At 44.7% G+C, this 23022-nt stretch overlaps 1 protein-coding gene across 1 annotated transcript; it reads right to left on the reverse strand.

The window, feature by feature from the left end:
• Nucleotides 1-9844: 9844 nt before the first annotated feature.
• LOC129401619 (butyrophilin-like protein 1) lies at nucleotides 9845-22468 on the reverse strand. Its single transcript, XM_055124344.1, has 10 exons — nucleotides 22453-22468; nucleotides 21966-22028; nucleotides 17896-18243; nucleotides 15948-16229; nucleotides 15648-15848; nucleotides 15378-15398; nucleotides 15265-15291; nucleotides 14421-14447; nucleotides 10908-10934; nucleotides 9845-10554 (listed from the first exon to the last, which is right to left on the reverse strand). Exons 1-10 carry the CDS (start codon nucleotides 22466-22468, stop codon nucleotides 9845-9847), a joined length of 1722 nt encoding a protein of 573 aa, XP_054980319.1.
• Nucleotides 22469-23022: the final 554 nt, after the last annotated feature.

Genomic DNA, 23022 nt, shown 5'->3' on the forward strand with positions numbered 1-23022 from the left:
TCTAATAAAAATATAAAATTCAAAATTATCTAAACAAAACTGGGACAGAGGAACATTACTCAAGACAGTAATATCCATTTACAACAAACCCACAGCCAACATCATACTCAACAGCAAAAACTAAAGTCTTCACCCAGACCATCAGGCACAGGACAAAAATACCCACTTTCACCACTACTATATAATGTATTCTTGGAAGGCCTTGACACAGCAATTATATTTAAAAAAATAAATCAAAGAATCCAAATTGGAAAAAAAAAGTCGAACTAGTCCGTGCAGATGGCATGATAATTTCCACAAAAGACACCAAAAATGCCACTACAAAATTCTAGAAAAAATTAATCACTACAGCAAAGTAGAAGGATACAAAATAAATATACAAAAATTTGTTGTGTTTCTTACATACAAGCAATGAACTAGAACAGAAAATCACAAAGTACTTTACTTCAAATAGTGTTCAAAGACATCAAACATCAAAGAATCAGCTTAAAAAATATGAAAGAAATAGAAAACACAAGGATATAGAAAAATATTCCATGTTCAATAACTGGAAGATTTAATATTTTCAAAATATTTATCCTGACCAAGGCACTAAACATATTTAACAAAATTCTTATCAAAATTCCAATATTCCTCAAGGAATCAGAATAAACACTACTAAAATTTATATAGACATAAAAAAAAACAAAAATAGCCAAACCCATTTTGGAAAAAAAAAGAAAAGAAGTTGTGAGATATCAAATTCCCTCATTTAAACTCTACTATGGAACTATAATAATTAAAGGATCATGGTACAAGGCTAAATATGGGATGACAAAACAATGGATCATGGGGATCCCATGGGGCTGGAGAGATAGCACAGCGGGTAGGGCGTTTGCCTTGCACACTGCCGACCCGGGTTCAAATCCTAGCATCCCATATGGTCCCCTGAGCACCGCCAGGAGTAATTCCTGAGTGAAGAGTCAGGAGTTACCCCTGTGCATCACCAGGTGTGACCCAAAAAGCAAAAAAAAGAAAAAAAGGATCCCAGTGTTAAATCCTCAGTTATCTGGACAGTTAACCTTTTTTTTTTCCCAGCAGCTGAAGATTTAATGTTGCTTTTGAAAATAAAACAAAATCCCACCAAATATTTATATAGCATGAGAACACTAGGAGAACATCAGTAGCAGGCCAGAGTTTAATATCCCCAGTAAAACAGGATTCAGGAGATTTTAAAGGGGATGTAAGTTGATTCAGAGCAAGAACATGATACTGATGGATGAAACTAATTAAAGTGGAATAAAGTTTTCATTTTAATACTAACATTAAATATTATTCATGCAGGAGCATGAATAACAGAAGCAAAATGAAACAGTCTGAGGTGAAGAATTGTGTTAAGAATTAAACCCAATTTTTATACTCTGATTCTCAAAGCCTAGCCATAAGGGAAGTTAAATGATGGTACAGTTCTCATTGTTTAACACTATGATACATTATCTGTTAGCTTATTAAAAGAAACAAATGTTTTTTACTTTTTATCTGAGGTGAGTGAGGCAATTGCACAAAGAACCTTGAAAAAAATGTATAAATCTCAACCTGTAAGATGGACACCAAATCTGTTTAAGTCATCATTTTGTTTTAATATACATAATATACATATTATATATGTATCTTATATATGTATTCATATATTAAATATATTATGTATTAATATATAATATATGTTGATATATTATATACATATCATATGTGTATATTATATATATTAAAACAAAATGATGACCTAAACTGCGCATTCCCCCGGAGATCTCTGCGGCCCTCGGAGAGACAACAGTGAAAAGCACTCCTAATTGGGTGGATTCTATGAGCGGTCCCGATCTGAAATAAAACTAGTGAGGTTAGTAAACAGGGGCTCAAGACGAAACGTACCGATCAAGAGCAACTTTATTAACAGCCATGCTGGTTTTATACTTTTCTTAGCAGGGGCTTGGTACATAAGTTGTCAATCATCAGGGAAGTGTCTTCTCAGACCAAATAAGGAAAGGTTCGGGGCATACTTTGGTGGGCTTACAACATTCTCCAAGAGTAGGTTGAGAAATAGTGGGGAGAGGAAGGCAAGGGTTTATCTGGCAGGAGCATCTGTCAGGAGGAATGCACAAGACTTTTAGTGTAGAGGAAGGCACTCTACTTTACGGGCTTCTACTTAACTGCCCTGGGCTACTTTTACTTCTTGAGTTTAGCTATTTCCTTTGTCACAAGGGCACCTGCTCATCAGGTTATGCAAAGCTGGTAATGGAATTTTCCGGTTTTTCCAGGGTAAAGGTTTCGGGGTCCTCTTTTGTTCAGGGTCCTGAACAGTCCCCAACACTAAACAGCTGGGTTTTTTGTTTGGTTTGGTTTTGTTAATAAGAAATTTTATTTGATCACCGTAAGATACAGTTAAAGACTCGCATGATTACATTTTGGTCACATAATGCTCAAACACCCATCCCTCTACCAGTGCACATTTTCCACCACCATTGTTCCCAGTGTCCCACCCACACCCACACCGCACCCCACTTCTTGTCTCTGTGGCAGGTATAGTCCTTCTTACTCTCTCTCTAATTTGGGGCACTATGATTTGTGATACTGATACTAAGAGGCCATCGTGTTTGGTCCTTGGTCTACTTTCAGCACATATCTCCCATTCCAGGTGATCTCTCCAATTATCACTTACTTAGTGGCTCTTTATCTGTCTCAACTGCCTTTTCCCCCAGCCCATTGGGCCTTCTTCCAAACCATGTCATGATCCTCTTGGGCCTTATCTCTACTGTCCTTAGGTGCTCGTTTCATATTATGCTACTTTATATTCCACAAAAGAGTGCAGTCATTCTATGTCTGCTCCTCTCTTTCTGACTAATTTCACTTAGCATGATACTCTCCATGTCCATCCACTTATATGAAATTTCATTATTTTATCTCTTCTAACAGCTGCATAGTATTCCATTGTGTAGATGTACCAGAGTTTCTTCAACCATCTGTTCTCGGGCACTCGGGTTTTCCCAGATTCTGGCTATTGTAAATTGTGCTGCAATAAATATACTAGTGCAGACGTCATTTTACTGTATTTTTTATTGCATCTTCAGGATATATTCCCAGGAGTGGTATTGCTGTGTCATGGGGAAGCTCAATTTCTAGTTTTTGGAGCATTGGACAGTCAATCTTTAGAGAGAGAATTAGAGACCTGAAGTGTAGCAGGGAAATTTCTTTAATAAATGGTGTTGGGAAAATTGGATAACCACCTGTAAAAGAATAAAACTGGATCCAGAGATTCCTCTATTAATGGAAAGTTATCCTCTCTACCCAATTTCTCGGGGAGTTGCGGAATTCAGGCTGGACCAAGGATTTGTTCTTTGCAGAAAGAAAGGGAAGCAGTTCTAGCTTATTGTCCGGTTCCTTATCCTCTCCTCTACTGCCTAACCTCAACGGAGGGAAAAAATCAGAACAGTGATGCAAGAAAATGTATTTGGGAAGTATACAAAGAGAGAAAGTGTTGGGACTTAAGGGAGTATTCAACCATTTCCAGAGTGGAGGGAGCCAAGTACACAATCCCCAGCAGAGATGCAGACAAATGCCCAAAATGGAGAATGCACCAGAGAGCACAAGCTCAGGCAGAGATGCTGGCCACCTGTGGAGATGGCGGAATGCAGCCTTTTGCTCCTTCAAGTTACTTTGTAGAGAGAGAGATTTCTCAAACAGACCCCTAAAGTCTCCTGCTAGGATGGTGACCAAGAGGCAGAGCTTGGATCTCTTGATGGTCTCCCTTGATATTCTTACAGTTCCTGCAGTCTGAGCCACTCCCCTCAGGGGATCTAGTCACTCTCGGAAATGACGTTCTGTTTCTTAAAGCTTTTTTGGGCTTCTCAAACGGGTCCTAGGGGCTGGAGCGATAGCATAGAGGGTAGGGCGTTTGCCTTGCACGCGACCGACCTGAGTTCGATTCCCAGCATCCAATATGGTCCTCCAAGCACTGCCAGGAGTAATTTCTGAATACAGAGCCAGGAGTAACCCCTGAGTATCACTAGGTGTGACCCAAAAAGCAAAACAAACAAACAAAATCAAATGGGTCCTATGCTGCCACTGCCGAGATGTGATCCCGGGGGCTGCACACATGTTCGGCCTCTCCGCAGCTGCACGAGCGTGAATCCAGACCCAGCCAAACCACTTTCGACATGGGCAGCTACTTGCAGAATGTCTCCAGCCTGAGAACTAAGCCGCGACCCCATGCCCGCCCAGGAGGGGAAAGGTATTTCTCTCTCTCGCCTCTCCCTTCCCGGGGATGAAGGGCATGGGGCCTGCCATATTATGACGACCACAGATGGGGTTTACAAGCTTGCAATGATCCAATATCTGGAAGAAATCTCCCTGGACTTAGTTGTTAAAGTACAGAAATCCAAAACCGCGCGACCTCATTTCCCTTCACAACAGGTCTGAATCTAGTGGGGTGCTCCTAACAATAATGGTGAGGTTTGTGTTGAAATATTGAATGTAACCAAAGTAAATAGAAAGTAAAGTGAAATTTATCAGTTACAAGGTGGGGTGGGGGGTGCAGGGGTGGGCTGGATGGAAGGTATACTGTGGTTTTTTTTTTGGTGGTGGGATATGGGCACTGGTGAAAGGATGGTTGTTTCAGAATTGTATGACTAAGACTTAAGCCTGAAAGCATTGTAATTTTCCACATGGTGATTCAATAAAATAAAATTCTTATTTAAAAAAATGGGTCCCACCCTCGGCGCCATCTTGATGCCACAATCCACAGAGAAGCGGCAGGCATTCTGGTGAGCAACGCGGCCCGGACAATGCTCCGGACCCGAATCGGGGCCAGCAACACTGGGGGGCCGGAGGGAGGAGGTGCCGCCAGCACACCTTCTCCAGATGGAACCCTGGCGACACTGAGCAGCAACTAACACGGCTCCAGGATTTGGGACTGGGACAGATCCTTTTCTAAAACCTGAAAACATACAATCTTTGAATGGAAAACTAATTATCAAATGCCTCCTTATTAGGGTTATCTTGTTTGGGGATATAACTCCCACAACAATAGTGAGTTTTGTGTTGAAATATGGAACGTAATCAAGGTGAAGAGAAAATAAAGTGAGGTTCATCAGTTATATAGTTGGGGTGGGGGGCGGGGGGTATACCGGGGATTTGGGTGGTGGAATATGGGCACTGGTGAAGGGATGGTGTTTGAATACGGTATAACTGAGACATAAACCTGAGAACTCTGTAACTTTCCACATGGTGACAAAATTTTTTAAAAAATTAAAATTTAAAAAAAAATGGGTCCTATACTGAAAGGCCTTCATCCCTCTATGCTGGTTTTGGTTCTAGACAGTGTCTTCCCCTTTGGTAAAAGCTCCCTTATTGCCTACAACAAAATCCCTTATATCAAAAAGGTACAAGTTAAATGGAATGGGGACACATGTGAATAATACAATAAATCAGGGTATTTAAAATTCACAAAAGTATCCCAGAGACTATTGTTGTAAGCCCTTAGAGTTGGGATAAATAATTCTGAAGAATGTGGGAGCTTCCATCACTCTTCCCGAGATACTGTGAGTGGGTCCAGGGCCTCGTACAAACTATATCAGTTAAGAGGTTGCTATCAGTCAGAGTCCAATCAGGAGCCAGAAACAACCTAAGTCATTTGAAGAGGAAACAATTTATATAATTAGTAACTCTGGTGACGGACTTCTGGAGGTTTTCACCTGCCAAGGCTGGTTCCATTTGTGCAGGGAGGGATCTCACCTGTCCCCCTCCAGGGCACCCAGAGTGAAACAGCCTGGTGAGGGGTTCAGGGGCATGGTTATGGTGAGCATCATGTTGCTCCCTTCTGGGAGAGGAAACTCAACTGTATGCCCACATGCCACCTCTGGCTGGCGCCAGATAATCTCGTCACTGACCACCATCCAGATTGCATGTCCTCCTGGATACTTCAAATCACACACTCTACCCATATTCCAAGATTACTGCACCACATTTGATAGGGTTCAAAGTAGGAGGCAACCAATCTTAGAGGGAAATATGCATTTTTTTACAGACATATATAAAAGCAACAGACTCAACCTTCAAACACATGTTAGTGATCTCTTATAGAAGGGCTTAAGCCCGTGGGTAAAATACAACAATCTCCACACTCCTTCCTCTAAAGATACTTTTTTGTAGCATTTTCAGCGGTTTTTCATAACAAACAATACAAATATATTGTTTCAGTTCTGCTTTGGGGCAGGGATTTGGGTTCAGAATGGAAATATCTGAAATCTGGTGGTGGGGAGGTGTAATGAAATATTGTGAACTACTTTATAAAATAATAGAATTTCAAAAGAGAAAAAGAAAAAAAGAATTATTAACTAGTAAGAGGTAGTTTTCTACTAAAGAAAGCAAAGAAAACTCTAAGGAACATAGAAATAGCAGGTGTGGGGAGCAAATACTCCCTCTATAACTGAGGCCGAGTCTCCCAATGGAGGGAGAAATTTAGGACAGGACCGTTAAATTAAAGAATATGGAACTTTGGCCTGGGGAAGGTCATGAAGTTCACTATCATGCCACAGACCAAGGGCTTTGGGCAGAAGCCCACCACTGCTAACTGCCAATATTCTAACTGGATAACAACCTATGTCACTGTCAGACATGGCCATTAGAAGAGGGGAGAGAACAGGCCTTCTGATCACACTGCCATCACATCTTAGATTCAGAAGAAATGTACCCAGACTAGAATACAAGCCATTTCCTCATCTTGAGAAGGGCAGACATATAGGAGAGGACTCGTGCAACAGAATTTCTGAGAAGTAATTACCTAATAGCCTCGAAGGTGCAAAAATTAATGCCTAGACCTGATAAGATCTTCCTGGTGCCAATGACAGACCCTGAGGAGGCTGGACCCACAGAGACACAAACTTCAGCAGAGACAGAGACTGCAATTAAAGACCTGAGGGAGTTTATGACACCTGAATGACCCGCACCTCTGCCAGAGAAATTTCAGACCAAGGCAACCCGGTTGGCAATCACCCTAGCAATGAATTCTTATCTAGCTAGAAATCCCCACATAGGGGCAGGTTGGAGAAACCTTATAAAAGACAAGTTGAACCAAGGAAGGGTGTGCATATGCTGCCTGAGCCCATGTGCTGCTTGTGACCACATGGCCAAGCATATGAGGTGCCCAAGCACATGTGTTGCCAGCATCTCTCCTCTGGAGGTACATAGTGAGGTTCTCTCCATCTTTGGAAAAGCCCAACTTTGCCCTTGAGTGTGTTATTCTCTATCTCACCTTCTCTCCCTCCTTCACCTTCCTAAAAACCTCCAAATAAATTTTTTTTTACTTCACTGCTCATCTACTCCTGAAATTCCTTTCTGCGAAGAAGACAAATAACCCTGGCTAAGCCCTAGACCTGACTCTCCTTTTATGAAAGGAGCAAATACTCCCTCCATCCTGAGGCGCAGTCTTCCCAGCAGTTCCCCAGATGGTAGATGTGGACCAGGAGATAATGACCTTCTCTCTCCTCTCCACCTCACATAAGTCACACATGGGAGCTCACCAAATTCAATCTGTGACATGACTGCTCCATGCACATTGATGACAAAAGCTAACGCTGTCAGTTGGCAGATAAGAAGCAGTTACAGGACTAGTTCCAATATCACACAGCATGGCACTGCAGGGGAGACTCAGTAGAGGCCGTTAGTTGATAGGAGGTGCCCCTTTGTCCACTTAGTCTCTATACACATTATTTACATGATTTTAATTTCATACAAACCTTAAATTTTCTGTGGTTCTGTGTTTTGATTTTGGTTTTGGGGGGGGTTGTTTTGTTTTATTTGTTTGTTTTTCAGTGTTGGCAATCAAATCCAAGGTCTCATACGTTCAATACAAGTACTCTACCACTGACCTGACTCCCAACACTACATTTTCACCCATCAAGACAAAGCTTACCTTACATTTCTCACCTGCCAGGGGGTCCTTGCCTTGCACAGAGTCAACCCAAGTTCCATCCTCAGTACCCGGTGTGGTCTCCTGAACACCACCAAGAGTGATTCCGGAGCACAGAGCCCTGCACACCTCTGAGTGTGGTCCAAAACAAACAAAACAAACTACCCATACTTTCCCAAGAATGAGAAGACACACAGTCCCAGTCAGTGTAACCAAAACAACTGCTATCTACTCCTCAAAATCAATCACAATCTTTTTATGTACTCTATTATCTAAAAATTATTATAAAGTCAGAGAAAAAGTAGAGGATTAAGGTCACATCCTGGCAAAAGACCCCCAATTGAGCACTGTTTGAAGTGACCCCTGAGCACAGAGCCAGGAGTAAACCTTGAGTGGTACTACAAAAGGCCTAAACTTCTCCCCCAATCACTAAGAAAATGATGGCTGGAGGAACCAGTTGGGATGGGAGATGCAAGCCGAAAGTAGATAATGGACCAAATATGATGACCTCTCAGTGTCTCTGTTGTAAGCCTTAATGCCCAAAAGTAGAGAGTTGGGAAATATTGTCTGTCATGGAGGCAGGAGGAGGGGGGAAAGTGGGGATATATCCGGGATATCGGTAGTGGGTAATGTGCACTCGTGGAGGGATGAGTGTTTGATCATTGTGTGATTGTAACCCAAACATGAAAGCTTGTATCTCATGGTGAGTCAATAAAATTTTTAAAAATAAATAAATAAATAAAATAAACCTCTCCCCCCAAAAAAACAATATTGCAAATATTATTATGAAATTCATAAATGGTAGCATTAAATTACAAACATTATCAACAACAGAAAGGAAATATTCAGTAAACATATACAGATAAGTACACACATAAAAAGAAAAAAATGCAGTTATCACATTTGGTTTTTCCTACAATGTCCAAATTCCAGGTCAGGGTCAATGTACAGCAGGTTAATGTTCCACACATGGCAGGGAGAATATATATCCCTTTGTCCCCTGTTAACTTTTACTTGGCATTACAAAGCTTTCCGCAATTTACTCTGCACCTCAAAATTCTCTTAGTGTGGGGCTGAAGTGATAGTACAGCGGCTAAGATACTTGCCTTGCACAGAGCCAGCCAGGTTTAATCCAAGGCATCCCATAGAGTCCCCTGAACCACATCAGATGTGATTTCTGAACACAAGACCCAAGAGCAAGCCCTGAGAACAGCCAGCTGTAACCCAAAGAAACAAGAAAACAAAATTCTCCTAGTCACATCTTCCTTGGTAGCAGCTCTCTTGACATCTAATGTTGACATTACTTTTGTTAACGGGGAACCAGTTCCTGCACCTGAACTCCATAAATCAACAGAGCATGAGCTTCTTATGTTAACAAAAATTTACTACCATTGGAAAATGATGTCTCTATTTGCCAGAATAGAAAATAGATGAAAATATGAGGTTCTTCTCCTATAAAAGATCCAATTATAATTTAATTCCAAGAAAAAAGTGAATGACCAACTTTTCTAGGCAGACCCCAGATCCCAAATACACATCTGTGGAGCCACACTTGTTCTCAGTTTCTCTGAACAACCTCAAGCTAGATAGAGTCAACTTCCCTTTAACTTGAAGGGTAATTCTGTACTCATACATTTGTCCAAAAGTATAAAATTCCCATACCTATTTTCATTAACAAAAATAAGTATATCAGGATAGTACGCTAGGTAGGGCATTTGCCTTGCATATGGCCAACCAGGGTTCAATTTTGGCATCCCAATAGTCCCAGAAGTAATTCCTGGGTGCAGAGCCAGGAGTAAGCCCTGAGTATTGCTGGGTGTGACCCAAAAAGGGGAAAAATCTCCCCTAGTAAAGTTAAGTCTTCATCTAGAGCAGCAGAACAAGACCACAGTCACACAGGACTCACTCAGAGGCCTTTGGAACAGGGTCTGCAGTTCCTGGAAGAGTCACCAAGAAGGGAGGAGCTGATGGGGACATGACCTCAGGGTTTCTGTGGAGTAATGGAGATGTGAGCCCTGGGGGAGCACCATCAGCACCAGAGTCTGAGCTCACAGGCTCCTCCTGAGAAAAAGGAAAACTGTTCATGGGCACAGGGAGCTCAGGCCCAGGCACCACGGAGCAGATGGACAGGGACACGTCTCCTGAAAGAATCATAAAGTACGGAAAGAGGGTGCCAGAGAAGGAAACCTGAGAGAAGGAGAAAATGTGGGAGCCATCAGTCATGTTATAGAAGGAGACATCCCCTTCCTCAGGGTCCAGGAAAACCCCCAGCCTGTGGGGAAACTGAGGAAGGGACAGGACAGTGTGATGATTAGTAAAAGCATGAAATCCATTTTCATAATTCCCCACAACCCAGAACCCCTTGTCTGGAGACTCTTGGTACCAGCCTGTCCTTTTCACGTCTTCTCTACAGACCCCCAGAGCCCAAATGCTTCTGTCTCCATTCCTGATTTCCACCTCCCAGGAACAGCGCCCCGATGTGATGCCCTCAAGGCCTAAGATGCTACATATCTCATCTGATACTAGAGCAGTGTCCTTCAAGTTCAGACTTGTATTCTTGTGAGAGATGACAATTCCAGGACTGGCAGACCCTGGATCCAGAGTGACAGGCCCTGCAGAGAGAGGCACCAGTCATGCAAGGCCTCTAGAATAATAGGAGCACACAAAACCTCACCCCTTATACTTAGCTCCAACTAATGGAGAAATTAGCCGCCTGAGATGAGGGGTTTTGACATAAGTCTTCTAAGCAAGAAAAGAAACCCCAAGACTGATTCCCAAGGCCCTGAAGAATCAATGTGAACCCCATCAAGAAAACATTTTTAGCCTTCTCCTACCACCCACCTACCACCCACCACCCACCGCTACTAATAGTGGAATCATCTGTGTCACCAGAGTCATGAAGGGGAGACCAGAGTTGTGTGAACAACAAGAGTGGACCTTCCAGAAAGAACAGGAAGTTACTCACAGGTCTGGAATTTGTCCTTGCGCCAATCTGTAAGAAACACACACACATACATTCATGTCAGAGATTTATACACACTGTACTCACCAGGTACATTTCTGAAACATCATAATGAAGTAACAATAGGCACATTTTGAAAACATTCAACTGATCCTTTCATATACACCTTTGACACATACATGTGAATACATGTACACACACAGACACATACCCACACCCAAAGCCATCATGTACCAATAGCACAGCGAGTAGGCCATTTGCCTTGCCCGTGGCCTACCCAGGTTCGATTCCCAGCATCCCATATGGTCTCCCAAGCACCGCCAGGAGTGATTTCTGAGTGCAGAACCAGGAGTAACCCCTGAACATTGCCAGGTGTGACCCAAAAAGAAAAAAATGGATAAGCCCAAAAGCTCAAAACTCAGAGATTGTAAGTTTTTATAAATATCTCCAGTATGAGAAACAGAAATTTTATTACCCAGATATGATTATCTATTTGTGCTGATCAAACACATAGATTTGTTTTTCCTGAGAAGTAAATTTTCTTGAAAAAATTAAGAGATCAACATTTTCTGAGCCTCATTTTACTTATAAAGAACTTAGAAGGATTGTTCTGGATCACTGTTTTCTCTAAACAATAGAAGAAAATTACACTTGACTGAGCTTCACTTAAATGATGATTGTAATCCATAAGTGAAGGAAGCTCGGGATACAGTGAAAGATTTATCTTAACCAATTAGGAGTCAACTGAGAGGTCTCAAGGGAAGAAGAAAGGTTCAAAGCAAGGAGACACACATAGTCAGTGAAAGGAAAGACATTTGATTTATCTACCTCTTTAGTGAGGTGGTGGGGAAAGAGAAAGCTCCCAGAGAGATAAGAGAGACAAAATCAAACAAAACTGAATCTTGTCCCTTTATTTCCCCAAGTCTTGCCCAGAAAGCTTCCAGGAGAATCTGTGTCAATGTAGAACCCCAAAGAAACCCATGTCTTAATCCCAAGGTATGTGAAAAATGTTAATTCTGTGAAAAATATAAATTTTACAGCTGTTACTAAAATTATGGGGCCAAAGAGATGATAGGCACATGTTCACTAGAGGTAAATACTGGCTCATTCTCACTCTCTAACACCAAGTGGTCCCCAAGCATAACATTCGAGGACCAACTCCCCCCACCCCTCAGCAGAGCCCAGGTGGCCTGGGTAATCCCAGAACTGCAGAGCTCAAGAAGCTCAGCATCCTTGGATGCTCTCATTGACCTGCTGCTCCTATTGGTTGAGAATGGCTGGGAGAGGGGGGCAGGTGAGAGCCCTCCCCACTCCAGGGGACCCAGCCATGGCAGCTGAAAACCTCCAGAACCCAACCACCACCATGCTCAAGGCCTCTCCCCACATGCTCGGGCCGAACCTCACATATGAGTGAACGTATTCCTGGATCGTATACGTATACAACACATCATAAGACACTCCCTACCCATTTTCCATAAGTACCACACCACATTTGATGGGGTTCAAATAGTAGGCAAAAATTATAGAGGTAAATATATATATGTGAATATGTACATATTTTCAGATATATATACAAAACCTCACATCACTCAACCTTTAACAACATGTTAGTGATATCCTAAAGAATGTCTTAATGGCCCCTGCCAAAATAGAACAATTTTCACAGTTTCCTCTATGAACACTTTTTTGTAGCATTTTCAGCAGTTTTTCATAACAGACAATACAAAATGTTATTTTAGTTGTGCTTTGGGACAAGGATTGGGGCTTGGGATGGAAACAACCGAAATTTGATAATGGGAAAGTATAATGGTGGTGGGATTGGTGTTTGAATATTAAATGTAATCAAATATTGTGAACTACCCTATAAAATAAAAATATATGTTTTAAAAATGAGAATGGTTGGGAGGAGAACCCAGGCTTCTGTGCACTGTTTGGGAGACCCAGAAAACAGGAGGGGAAATGCAACAAGATTGTAAACATCGAGATGGAGACATCGTCCTGAGTAATACAGAATTAATCACAAGAATCATTGAAAGCAAAATCATATCAAGAAATTGGTCAGACAACTAAATGTGACCCCAGAAACAGAGTCAGAGACTTCTGTGCTGTTGGTGTGCAGACGATGAAAGTGGGCCACAAACGAAGATGTCCTCTAGAAGAAGAAAAAGACAATTGTTTCCAGAACAAAAAAGAGTCAGGGACAGTGATGGAAGAATATTGGCACTTTGGTGGTGGATATGGTCAGTGAGTACGCCTTCTAACGCATAAATATTGATCCTACTGTAAGGCATGATTTTGAAAATATTTTAAAATAAAGAGCCAAAGTGATAGTACAGGAGGTAATACACTTGCCTTACCTTAAGGCAAATGTAAGGTAAGACCACTTAAGATTGCATGTGGTCGATCTTAGTTCAATCACCAGCACCCATATGATCACTCAAGTTCTGCTGGGAGTGACTTGGGGGCAGAAAGTCAGGAGTAAGCCCTAAAGACTGCTGGCTGTACCCAAAAAAAAGAAAAAGGGGGAGGAAATGACAATAGCCTCCAGAAACAGGACACAGCCCTAGTCACACTTTATGAAATATGACTACCAGAGCAAGATAATAGGAAAAATGTTTTGCTGTAAGCCACATAAGTGAATTCATAGTGGCAGCAGAGAAAAAACTAACACACCCAAAAATGTTACCTCCAACATGAGAAAAAAGCTATATACCAGAGATATCTCTGGTTAGAGACAAGAGATTGATACCAAGGATTTCACAAGGAGATAAGGTAAGGAGAACACAATAGTCCCCAAACAGCTATATGGGACCTACCTCTACTCCCCAAAAACCAACCCAAAGATCTTAACAATCATATCAAATAATTCTCCCAAGTGAGGAGCTAAAATGACTAAAGATGAAGAGATATCTCTGGCCCACACTGACCCAGTGACACATAATCTTCTCTGGACTTCATAATCCCCTTGGAAAGAATAAGTGATCACTGACCATTGCAAAGCTTATTAGATGTTTCAGAATCCTGAAATGTCCTCTGTGGAGGAGTTCTGTCTCCCAAGAACAATAATAGAAGAAATAACATTTTTGGCACAGTTGTGGTGTAAATTTGTGAAGAACTCCACTGTTCATTCAAAGAAATCATCATTTCTATCTCTGTTGCTTAGATAGATGCAAAAACAGTTGAGCTTATCCATATCAGTCTTTAATAAAAGTGAAATATACTCTTAGAAATAATAAGCCTACTGTAGAGATACTACAAACTGATTACAGAAATCCATTGCATTTGTGTATAAAAACCATGGGAGAAGGAAAAAACATCAAAAAACAAGGATTTTCCAAGGGGGCTGCTCACCCTAACATGACCTTCAGTAGAGGAGAGTCAGAGGAGGCAGATCTGTGCCCCAGGGACAGTCCCTGCAGCCCTCAGATGGAGGCTATAAAACTGACAGAAACTCCTTCCTGCCTTGGGTAGAGAAGGGGCAGAAGTGAGGAACCATGGGACACTTAGAGCACCTACCTGCGTACAGCTGGGCCTTCCTCCAGGCTGAAAAAGAACAAACCGGTGAGAGCTCGGCCAACCAGCCTGCCCAGCCCAGGCTATGGTCCAGCACCCCACCCCCCATCCTCTTCTGACAGTTACAGGATCTTCAATCTCAGGGTGACGGAAGGGGAGGTGCTGGGTGGGGGAGCTCCTGCCATGTGCAGACACAAGTGCTGTGAGACATAGGTCAGGCCACCAGTCAGGAAGCCTGCATGACAGGCTGGTCCCACCACTGTCCTCTTGTGACCAGCTGCTTTAGCCTCAATGCTTCTGACACCTTCATTCAGTTTTGCCACTAAGACTTTGTAGATTATACAACATGTTCAAATATTTAAGAAAATAGACACTGACTATTGCATACCTATTATGCATTAAATTTTATATTCAGTTTTTCTCTTGAAAAGATACTAGAGAAATAAAAGGGCAATGATTAAGGCAAGAGATGAGGTGAGTTCTGGGGCAGTGGTCAGGCTTTCTCAGACAACAGCACTATTCTGCAGCCTTGGAGCCACCATCCCGCCATGTTCCCATGCCTGCTGAGCTGAGTCCCAACTCTCTGACCTCACTACTTGATGGTCTCCCATCACCACTTGACCATCTTCCATCACTGTATGACCGTCGCATCAGGACCTGCAGGGGACAGACTCTCTCTGGCTGTGTTTGGGGGGAAAGGCAGGAGTCACAACCCTAAACTCATAATGACGCCGTTTAGTTATCTGGCTCTTGTTATGACCACATGTGTGTCCTCAGCACACACAGAGAAAGGAACACCTGGGCACAGGTGGGACAGTGGACACAGGGCACCTGGAGCATCACTCACCAGCCAAGTACTCAGCCTTCCTCTGGTCTGAAAGGAAACAGGAACAGGTGAGCTCAGAACCATGAGGCCTCCGAAGAAGGGGATTCAGGGAGTTGAGGAAAAGCAAAACTCACCTAAATTTGCCTGCAATTCATCTGAAAGAAAATGAAAAATAAAAGCATGAACTTCATTACCTTAGGAACAGAAAACCGTGGGCCTGCAAAATCCACCAAAACAAAAAGAATATCTATATCCCGAAGTTCCACTCCACACCCATCAGGCTCCGTGGTGACTGCACCCTCTTGGGACTCCTGAGTCACTTGCTCGGTGATCCTGGAGCCGGAGCCCTGGACTCTGACCCACAGTCCTTGGGTCACTCCGGGCCTGGGCCTGTCCTGACTTACCTGTGGCCTTCAGTGCCGCCCTCTTTGCCTGCTCATCCTCCTCCCGATCCTGGCGCAGTTTCTCTCGTTGCTGCCTCTCCTGCACCTTTCTGGAATGTTCTCTCCAGGTGTAATAGGCAGCTCCAAGAACCAGGAACGTCAGCAAGGGCACACACACCACACAGACCAGCTTCCATGGAGAGGCCTTGGGGAAGAAGGGCTCTGTGGGCCCCGGAGATCCCATGAGGACACAGCCAGGACAGCCCAGCCCAGCTCTTCTAGGAATGCCCACCCCATCCAGGAGAGGGCAGCAGAGCCCACCTGGGATGAAAATGGCCATGGCCTTCTCCTGGTCCAGGATGGGGTTGAGGATGGAGCAGGTCATGTTGCCCACGGCGCTGGCTCTCACCACCAGCGCCGCCTCCACGCTGAACAGCCCCTCAGCGTCCTGGGCCTTGGTCTCTGAGAAGTCCAGAAACTTCCCCCCGCTGGAGTCTCGCCACTGCACCTCTGGCTTGGGAAACCAGCCCTCCGCCCTGCACACCAAACGGACCCCGTCCTCCTCGGGCCCTGTGATGTGCACTTGAGGGGCAGAGCCCACACCTGCAGGGAAGACGGAGGGTCCAGGAGACCGGATCTGAGCAAGCACACAAGCCCTGAGGCCAGTCACACTGCATCTGAGCTGAGTGGGAGGCTACCTACTCCCCACCCCCCTCCTAGAGGACAGCAGCCGCCCCATCACCAGGCACAAAAGGAAGGACATGGGACAAGGGTGGCACTGAGGCAGAGCACTTCTCCCCAGCTGGGCAGGGAGAAGGTTCAAAGACTAGATAATGGGAGGAAGAATTTCAGCCCAGATTCCATCCTCATTCTCCACCCTTCCTACCTCACACATCTCCCAGGACATCTTTCTCCAACTCCAGCTACCCCATGCTAAAACATTTTAAAATTACATTTAAAAAAAATTACATCAAATTAACCTTTCAGTATCTGCATTGCACACCATAAAGACCAAAGAGAGAGAGAAAGAAGAAGAAGAAAACTCCCTGCCATAGACGGAGGCAGGAGTAAATGGGGACACTGGTGGTAGGAAATGTACACTGGCGAAGGGACAGGTGTTAGAACATTTATGATGAAACCCAATCATGAACAACTTTGTAACTGTATCTCTCTGTGATTGCATTTTTAAAAACTGAAAACTGACATTAAAATATATACTTCCTAACACCAAAATATTACCTAAAGTAATAAAACTGTCCCTGAGCCCCCTCCTAATCATTATATCCCTCAGTATTATCACAACAAACGTTCTTCATATGTCCATCATATTCAGAATTCTAAGGCTGGATCCAGGGAGATAGAACAAAGGACTGGAGCTCATGCCCATCGTTCATACATACCTGGTTCATCCCAACCCCACATGTATCCCTAGTATCCCCTGACCTGAAAATCCCCTCCCCCACCACAACAGCCAAGTGGGGGAGACTCAGGGGGTTGAAACTCTGGGGGTCATGAAGATGGCTCAAAATCCTGGAGTGCATATTTTGTGTATGGGAGTTTCCCAGTCCCCCAAGCATGCCAGCTGGGGGTATCCCTCTTACTTTCAAGTATGATTTTCCCCCATTCAAAAACTCTCCATCTGGCAGCCCTGCTCCATCAAATCCCAACTCAGTCTCCCAAGAGATGCACACCAAGCAGTTAAACTTTATGGAATCACCAGTCCCCACAGCTGAAAACTCTGGAGCGTCCATGGGAGGTGGATAGGTCCAACACCAACAGAGTCAAAGCTCTGCAGCAGCACCTCACCCAACCACTACAGCCATGCCAAAGGCTAAACTACACCACTTCACACACATTCTCTACAGAGAAGCCAATCTGAAAATAATTTTTGGTACCCAGTGCCAAGAGTTGGGGTGGAAGTCTCCCCTAACTTTCCATACTTCTGGATGCTTTGGCAGACACACTCACCTCCCACAACTGTCACCATGTGAACTCTTTGGTCCAGACCATAGACCCTGAAGTCTCTGGACTATGTGGTCACATATGCAGCTGCATGACACCTCCTAAATTCTTAGACAAGGACTTAGCAACACTGAGATCTGATTTTCTAGATCTAATAATTTTAATTTTGCAACTTTGTTTTCTGATCAATTTTAATTATTGAATTGTATCAACAGTTGTGGCAAATATTTAAATGATTTTCTTGGTCTCTGAGGTTCCTGTCAACTAAGTCACTCAAGGATATTAGAATGTAGATCGAGTCACCTACCTGCTACCTTCAGCTCCAAACCAGCCTCCTCATAGAAGTTTCCCTTTCTGAAAAAGCAGGTGTACTGTCCATTGTCTGCAGCCTGGACCTTGTGGATGCGCACGGCAGCCTCCCCCTGGGAAAGGAGGTCCAAATCCAGGGAGGTCCGTCCCGTGTACCTGGCCATCTGCTCCTCCGTTTCCTCACGATGGTTTTGGTAGATGAACACAGCTTCGGAGAACTTGGAGCGAAACCATCTCAACTCCATGTTCTCAACATTCATGGGCGGTGACACATGACAGGGCAGTGTGATGTCGCCTCCCACCACAGCAATAATAGGGTCCGAGGGGCCAATCACCTTGAACTCCTCTGTGGACACAAACAGGAGAGTGAAAGGCTAGGGAGCTCACACCCAGGCCAGGAGACACCCCGACAGAGTAGGAGCCAGGAGAGCTGGAGCAGGTCCTAATGAGAAGACCCCCAGGCTGGAGGATGGAGTAATAATGATTCAGATTTGGATAAGACCTTCAGTCTGCAATTTGTGACCCAGAACTAATGACAGAGAGTCCCACCTAATTCACCGTCCCAGCAGAGTCATTATACAGGACTCTGATTCAGTGGATCTCAATTTTCCATGTGCATCAGAAGACGGGGGGCTTGCAAAAATACTGCTGGTTCTCTGTTCCCAGTCCCACATGGATTCTATAAGTCTGCGGTGTGACCAAGTGTGCACAGAAAAAAACTAGTTCCCAGGATATTGTTGGGAGGTGGGCGCAGGGTGGCCACACCCAGCAGTGCTCAGGAATTATTCCTGGATTGGCATTTATGGACCTGTACTGGTGCAGCTCAGGAGACCAGATGCAGTGTCAAGGACAGAAACCCAGTCAACTATGTGCAATCACACACCTTATCCAGGGTACTATCCTCCAGCCCCTAGGGATGCTGGTTGATGTTCCAGAGGGCACACTTTGAATATCATAGCTACTATCTCACCAGTCATTGGACAGAAAGAAAATTGTAGCAGAAAAATTGCACAAAGGGCTGGCCTCATACATTCTATGCAGGATCTCCAAGAACATTCCTGCTCTGTATGGCTGTATGGTTCACACACATACACACACACACACATACACACACACACACACACGCACACACACACCAGTGGAGTGGCCACTCACCTTGGGTAAGGCACAAAAAAAGAACTAAACTGAGCAGAGGGAATAGCTGTCAGTGTGAGAGCTGTGACATTCACAACAGGATATGTTCTGCTCCCACCCCTAACTTGATCATTTGTGCCCATGTCTTTCTCCTCAGTTAAATTACATCTACACTCGGGGCTCTCTGACCAGATGTGACCTGAGTGGCTGTACATGTGCAGCCTCTCTGTTGCTGAATGCCCATGATCCCGGAGGCCACCTATCTACTTTCAGCACCAGCAGCTTCTTGAGGAAATGCCTCTAGACTGTGAACTAAGCCACAGCCCCATGCCGCCCCAGGAGGGGAAAGGTTTTTTTCTCTTGACTTTTCCTTTGGGGGAAGGGGGGATGGGGGTGGCATTGCGACCGCAATCTTATAAGGCCCACTAAACAGCAATATGAGCTTGCAATGATGCACTTTCTGACAGAAATTTCCCTGGACTTAGTTACTAAAATACTAAAATACAGAAATCCAAAAGCACGCGGCCGCGACCTCATATCTCTTCATTCTCAGCAATGGAAAACAAATTATCAAATGCTGCCTTTTCAGTAGGTCTGATTTGTGGGGGGGAAACTCCAAACAATAATAGTAAGTTTTCTGTTGAAATATTGAATGTAATCAAAGTAAAGAGAAAGTAAAGTGAAAACTATCAGCTACACAGGCGGGGTGGGGGTGCGGAATGGGAGGTATACTGAGGTTGTGGTCGTGGAACATGTGCACTAGTGAAGGTATGGGTGTTTGATCATTGTATAACTGAGACTTAAGACTGAAAACTTTGTAACTTTTCACATGGTGATTCAATAAAAAAAATTTTTTTTAATTACATTTACACTCGGGCCTGAGGCTGTAGTACAGCAGCGAGTAGGGCATTTACCTTGCATGCTGCCAACCAGGGCTCAATCCCCAGCATCCCATACAGTCCCCCAAGCACTGCCAGCAGTAAGTTCTGAGTGCAGAGCCAGGAGTAACCACGGTGCATAGCCAGGTGTGATAAAAAAGCAAAAAAAAAAATTACATCTACATTAAAAACTAGAACCATATAGCATTTCATTAAAAACCTGTCCTCACTCTGCCACTCACAGGAGCCCAAGTAACTGTTCGCTAAACAAGGATGGTCTCCCCGTGGAGAGAGACATTCTGAGTGAAAAAAAGCCAGAGGGAGAGGGACAGACACAGAATTACCAAACACATTTGCAGGATATTAAAAAATATAGTATAAGAATAATACTCCAAAACTCCAGAAATGAGGGCCAGGAGGACTAGTTCATGATGGAAGCTGCCACAAGTTGTGGGAGAGGGAACTTAGGACATAGAAGGGACCATTATGACAATGATAATTGGAAATTATCACTCTGGTCAAGAACTGGGTGCTGACCTAACCAGAGAGAGAGAACAAAAGGGAATTCCCTGCCATAGTGGCAGGGTGGGGTGGGGGGAGACGGGACTGGGAAGGGGGGGTGGGATGTTGGGTTTACTGGTGGTGGAGAATGGGCACTGGTGAAGGGATGGGTTATCAAACTCTGTAAGGGAGAAACATGAGCACAAAAATGTATAAATCTGTAACTGTACCCTCACGTTGACTCACTAATTAAAAATAAACTATAAAAAAAATAAAATAAAATAAAATAAAATAAAATAAAATAAAAAAAAGAACTGGGTGCTGAAAAGAGAAAAAGTGATATACGTGATACCCCTTCAGTAAAAGTATTGCTACCACAGTGCTAAATAAGGAAAATAAGAGAGAGGGAAGGACAGTGTCTGCCATAGAGGCAGGGGTGGGGGCAGGGATAGGGGACATTGAGGGAAGGAAACATGTGGTTAAAAATATACACTGGTGAAGGGACGAGTGATGGAACACAGTAGGACTGAAACCCAATCATGAACACCTTGTAACCGTGCATCTCACTTGGACTCAATTTTTTTAATAAAAAAATTAAGAAACGAAGGAGAATCTCCCAATCCCTTCTGAGTTCCGGGGGCTTCTGAGGCCTGGAATGACCAGGACCAGCCCCTGGTCTGACTTTGTTCCCATCTTCACCCTCCAATCTGACCTTTCAGCTGAAGTAATCACGTCCACCCTCTGCCCTAGGCAGAGTTGTCTCTGTAGTTCCCACATGGTACATGGACCCCATTGCAGTGACCACCCAGACTCCAGAACCCTCCAGCTTCTGTCCCTCTGCTCACTCTGGCCCAGTCATCATCACTGAACAGCGTGCATGGTCTAGGCCCTTCATGGAAACCCTCTTCCCACGGGGAGCTCTCAGGTATGCCCCACCTCCTCCAATGGCTACCCAGACCTCACTGTCCACACTGTCTACACTGACTGCTGCCCCATGCCCCCTCCCCCAGCCTGCCTGACCACCCAGCTCCCCTGCCCTGAGCCTCCCTTGTCTCCTCTATCCAGCTCCGTAGCTGAAGATTTGACTGCTCTGCTGCACTGCTCACTCTCCCCTAGAACACGGGCTCTGTGAAGAGACAGTTTCTGTACTCGAACACCCCTAAGGAATAAATGAAAGACAGATCGGAACTTCCCACACAAATAAAACTGAAAGACAAAGTAATGGAGAGAAAGGTATCTTAAGTTTTGATAAGTAACTTTGTCTTTAGCGTGCCGATCGAGGCTCTGTGACTGACAGTACTGTTAATGATGGTGTCCAGTGCACCTAACTCCAACACCACACCCCGCACCAGTGTCACTTTAAACATCCATACCCCGTTGGACAATTTTCAAGGTCCTTCTCCTCACTTAATGGTTTAGCAACTCAGCTTAAAGTGTCTAAGTCCCCCAAGTGGGAGTGGCTGGAACAGCGGAATCTGGTATGAGCCTCCACAGTCCACAGAAGTCCTGGTGCTCAGGGTCCTGGGGGAGACACGGCAGCACAGCACAGACTCACCTATGGCCCCCATGGTGGGCAGCTGCAGGAGAAGCAGGAAGGCCAGCGGGCAGAGCATGGGGCCTTGGGAGCAACGCTCCATTTCCTCGGGTCTGGGAAGAGACAGAGGGAGGAAGAGACAGGACCAACAGGCAAGGCAGGCCCCCAGAGCTCTGGGCCTCACAAGGCTCAGGGCTGGGACACCCCCACAGGAGAGAGCATCTCTTCCTGCTCCCTGTGAGGGCAGGGTTCCCACACAGCCTCAGGCCAGCCCAGTCTCCTCCCAGCCCTCTGAGACCACCCACCGCAGACACTCATTGGATGCAGAGGTCCAATGGGAAAACATACACTGCCCTGCCCTTCTCTCTCCTCTCCCTTCCCCTTCCCTCTCCTCTCCTCCCTCTCCCTTCCCTTCCCTTCCCAAGTGAGCAGCATGCCCAGTGCTCCCCACTCTACCCAGGACTGCTTTTTTTAATTTTTTTTAAATTTTATTGAATCACCATGAGACAGTTACAAGGTTTCATGTTTGGGTTACAATCTCACAATGATACCCAGGACTTCTTGTCAGCACTTGAGCCCCAGGAGGAAACCATCCTCCATCTCTCCATTGTCACACACCATCTGTGACTCAGGACAGAAACCCAGACAGGCCCTCACCAGGAGGGACAGACCAGCTCAGCTAGTGGCTCTCACACCCCTAATGTGAGAAGCCTCAGCACAGACAACACCGTCCTCAAGGCGATGCTCCTGTTGGCTTGTTCCAACCACCTGCATTCAGGCCCACTCATGACCCTGCAGCGGGACCCAGGACATGACCTTGCACTGCACTGGAGCGGCCAGGTCACACCCAGCTGACACGTGATTCCTTTTCCTCCTGCCTTCTATGTGGAATCTGGGGAGCAGGCGAGAGTCCCAGGAAGGACAGGATTTTGGGGCTGAGAGCTGAGAGTCCTGAAGTCCCCCACTCTCTGTTGTTCATATAACAGATCCTGCCTCAGTTTTCTTACCCGCAAAATGGAAATAGTGACAGCATCTGCTTCCCCAATGAATTGACATCTGTAGACTCACTGCATTTACT

Source organism: Sorex araneus, chromosome 2 (genome assembly GCF_027595985.1).
Source record: "Sorex araneus isolate mSorAra2 chromosome 2, mSorAra2.pri, whole genome shotgun sequence".
Lineage (NCBI taxonomy): Eukaryota > Metazoa > Chordata > Mammalia > Eulipotyphla > Soricidae > Sorex > Sorex araneus.

Bases quoted from the DNA above. Each gene is read 5' to 3' on its own strand.
- LOC129401619 (XM_055124344.1), bottom strand. The intron at 15,399-15,647 runs GTAAGTCAGGAC...ATTTTCTTTCAG, and splicing joins GGCGGCACTGAAGGCCACAG to ATGAATTGCAGGCAAATTTA. The intron at 14,448-15,264 runs GTGAGTGATGCT...GTTCTTTTTCAG, and splicing joins GAAGGCTGAGTACTTGGCTG to CCTGGAGGAAGGCCCAGCTG.